Source organism: Penaeus japonicus, unplaced genomic scaffold (genome assembly GCF_977035675.1).
Source record: "Penaeus japonicus unplaced genomic scaffold, GWHDUDI00000001_assembly GWHDUDI00000015, whole genome shotgun sequence".
In the NCBI taxonomy this organism is placed as follows: Eukaryota; Metazoa; Arthropoda; class Malacostraca; order Decapoda; family Penaeidae; genus Penaeus; species Penaeus japonicus.
The window spans coordinates 11974700-11977199 of NW_028234417.1; the positions used below are offsets into that span (position 1 = coordinate 11974700).

Genomic DNA, 2500 nt, shown 5'->3' on the forward strand with positions numbered 1-2500 from the left:
CAACGATGTTTAAGATAACATCCACAAAGACATCATCGGTTACCCTCAGTCCAAGTAAGACCTCTCTCTCTAGTGCATAGTCAACTCACGTGTACACGACTTCGAGGCAGCGTGGTCGTAGAAAATTCTCTTGGGAATGGCTTCCGAACACCGGTCACACCTTCTGTACTGGGTGGAGGCTACGCACTCCCCTGCGGACGTTCCGATGAATTTAATTTTGTGATTATTATTGTTATAATAATAATGACAATCATATTAAACATTCATCATTCTTATCTGTAGTAGTATTAGTCTTATTAAAGGGTTGTATATGAATGTGTAAAGGAATACTTGTAAATCCGTATTTTCGTGGAGTAAGGCTACTTGCAAAAATGGGTAATACTTCCTTACAAACGCGTATCGTCATATGCAAAACAATATTACCCAAGAAAAGGATTGTCTATCCATTTATATATGAAAATGGGTAATAATCTGTAGTATCATATACGGGCAAAACTGTCTATGAAAATTTGTTTTTTAATACAAAACAAGATTTATTCATAACCTATCAGGATATAACGAGTTTTTATACCTAAATAGGACATCAGCCCTACTTCTAGTAATAATATCATTATACTTATAACGAAGATAGAATATGTCTAAATCATAGAATCATCTAATAAAAAGAGATAAAAAAAACAGGGTTATCCTGACTTCAAAAAATAAAAGGAAATGAAAAAAAACTACATTTCTACTCAACAACTCACCAAGGAGATGCTGCGTGAGAGATGCCACCTCGACGACCTGCCGGCAGTAGTGGCACCGCGTGAGCATTGGACAGGCTCGCCAGTAGTGCACATCGAGGCCATTGTCACTAAAGGACTCATCGTAGGCGCCACAGAAGATGCAGGTCCTGGTGACAGTCGAACGGATTAGGTCAATGTCCGATGTTTGACATTTACCAGACATGTCTTTTTGTAGTGGGACCGGTATTTTCTGACCTTCATTTCTTAGTGAATCGTGTGTTTCTTTATGTCACGTGTTTCTTTATGTCACTTTGATTGTAAGGACCTAACAAAGAGGGATTTTCGAATCTGTAATCCGATCTCTCGATGTTTTTTTTTCTTTGCGTGTGTAACCTGTCAGACGATATCTCTATACATCCGAAAAATATTACAAACATATCCCTGTTAGGCATTAGTTTTCTATTGTTGTTTTTTTCTTAAATCTTTTACTTCCTCTTGTTTTAATCTTATAGAAATGATCCAAAAAAAAAAACATGAAAGCTTGTTGTTAATCATGCTTATGTAAATAATAATCACACAAATATGCATTATCAAGATATTATGATACAGACTATCCCCTCCGTCCAGTATCTGAATAGGTCCCCATGCAGACAATTGTGTTTAACATTTGACAGTGCATTACATTGCAAATTTAAAAGTTAAAAAAGTCTAAGCGCCTCAAGCTCGAGGTGGTGGGTTATGAGGGCGCCCTAGTCATATTCTGCTTAGGGCTCTATAAAGGCAGAGCCGGGTCTGCATCCATGGCTCATGAAACTGTCGCATACAAAAGTTACATATTATAGTACCCGCCGGGTGGCTAGTGCGCCAGCGATCAATAGCAACAGGTCCCTTTCATCCACTCCCGCCATCCTCAGGGGTGGGGGTGGGGTGTGGTGGAAGGGGGGTGCCGGGGTGCTGGTCCATGGCATGACTCATACAACAGAGTCAAAGACAGACAGACAGACAGAGAGAGAGGAAGGAGGGGGGAGATAGATAGATAGATAGATAGACAAATAGAGAGAGAGAGAGAGAGTGTTTGTGTGCTAGCGTTTTTAAGTGTAAGAAAAATGCAGAAGCACATGTACTGAAATATTTTGACTCTCATTTGAATAAAAGAAAAATCACGCGCCACGTGATGCTAGACCGACGAAAGGCCACAAGAGCTCTGCATCCCCACCTATCCCTCCCTCCCTTTCTTCCCTTCGTCCTTCTTTCTTCTCCTTCTATCCATATACCGCCCTCTCCACCTACTTGTCCTCGGAGTCTCCAGGCGAAAGGTCGTCCTCCATGACTCTCAAGTCTGACCTCGAGCGGTTGAGTCTCGAGAGGGCCCTCCCGCGAACCTCAGCCTCGTCAGGAGTGATGCTGATCTGCGGCACCGGCGGGTAACCGGTGCTGCCCACGCTGCTGGCGCTGCTGCCGGTGCTGACCCCGCTGCTGCTGCTGGGCGTGCTGAAGGGGGAGGGAGAGGTAGGGGTGGGGGAGAGGTGGGGATGGGTGGGGGGAAAGGGGTGGAGTTGGGTAATCGAGATGATAAAGGAGGGGAGGTGGGGGAATGGGGTAGGGGAGGTGGCAGTAAAGGGTTGGATTAGGGATGAGGGGAGGGGTGGGGAGGGGGAGAGGCAAAGAGGTGGGCGGGGCAGATTAGAAGGGAGAGACAGCCGGGTAAGGGGGAAGGGGAGCGTGGGGTGAGGGAATTAAGAGGTGGAGGTGGAGGCGGAGGGGAGAGTGGACCA

At 45.0% G+C, this 2500-nt stretch overlaps 1 protein-coding gene across 1 annotated transcript in view; it reads right to left on the reverse strand.

Moving 5' to 3' along the window:
* The window catches only part of LOC122254858 (centrosomal protein of 104 kDa), a gene marked incomplete at its 5' end in the record, with an annotated part of 71359 nt that overhangs the window by 2983 nt on the left and 65876 nt on the right, over nt 1–2500 (reverse strand). Inside the window, 3 exon segments of the mRNA XM_086544473.1 lie at nt 90–191; nt 747–892; nt 2016–2216. Coding sequence (XP_086400599.1) covers nt 90–191; nt 747–892; nt 2016–2216 — 449 coding nt within the window.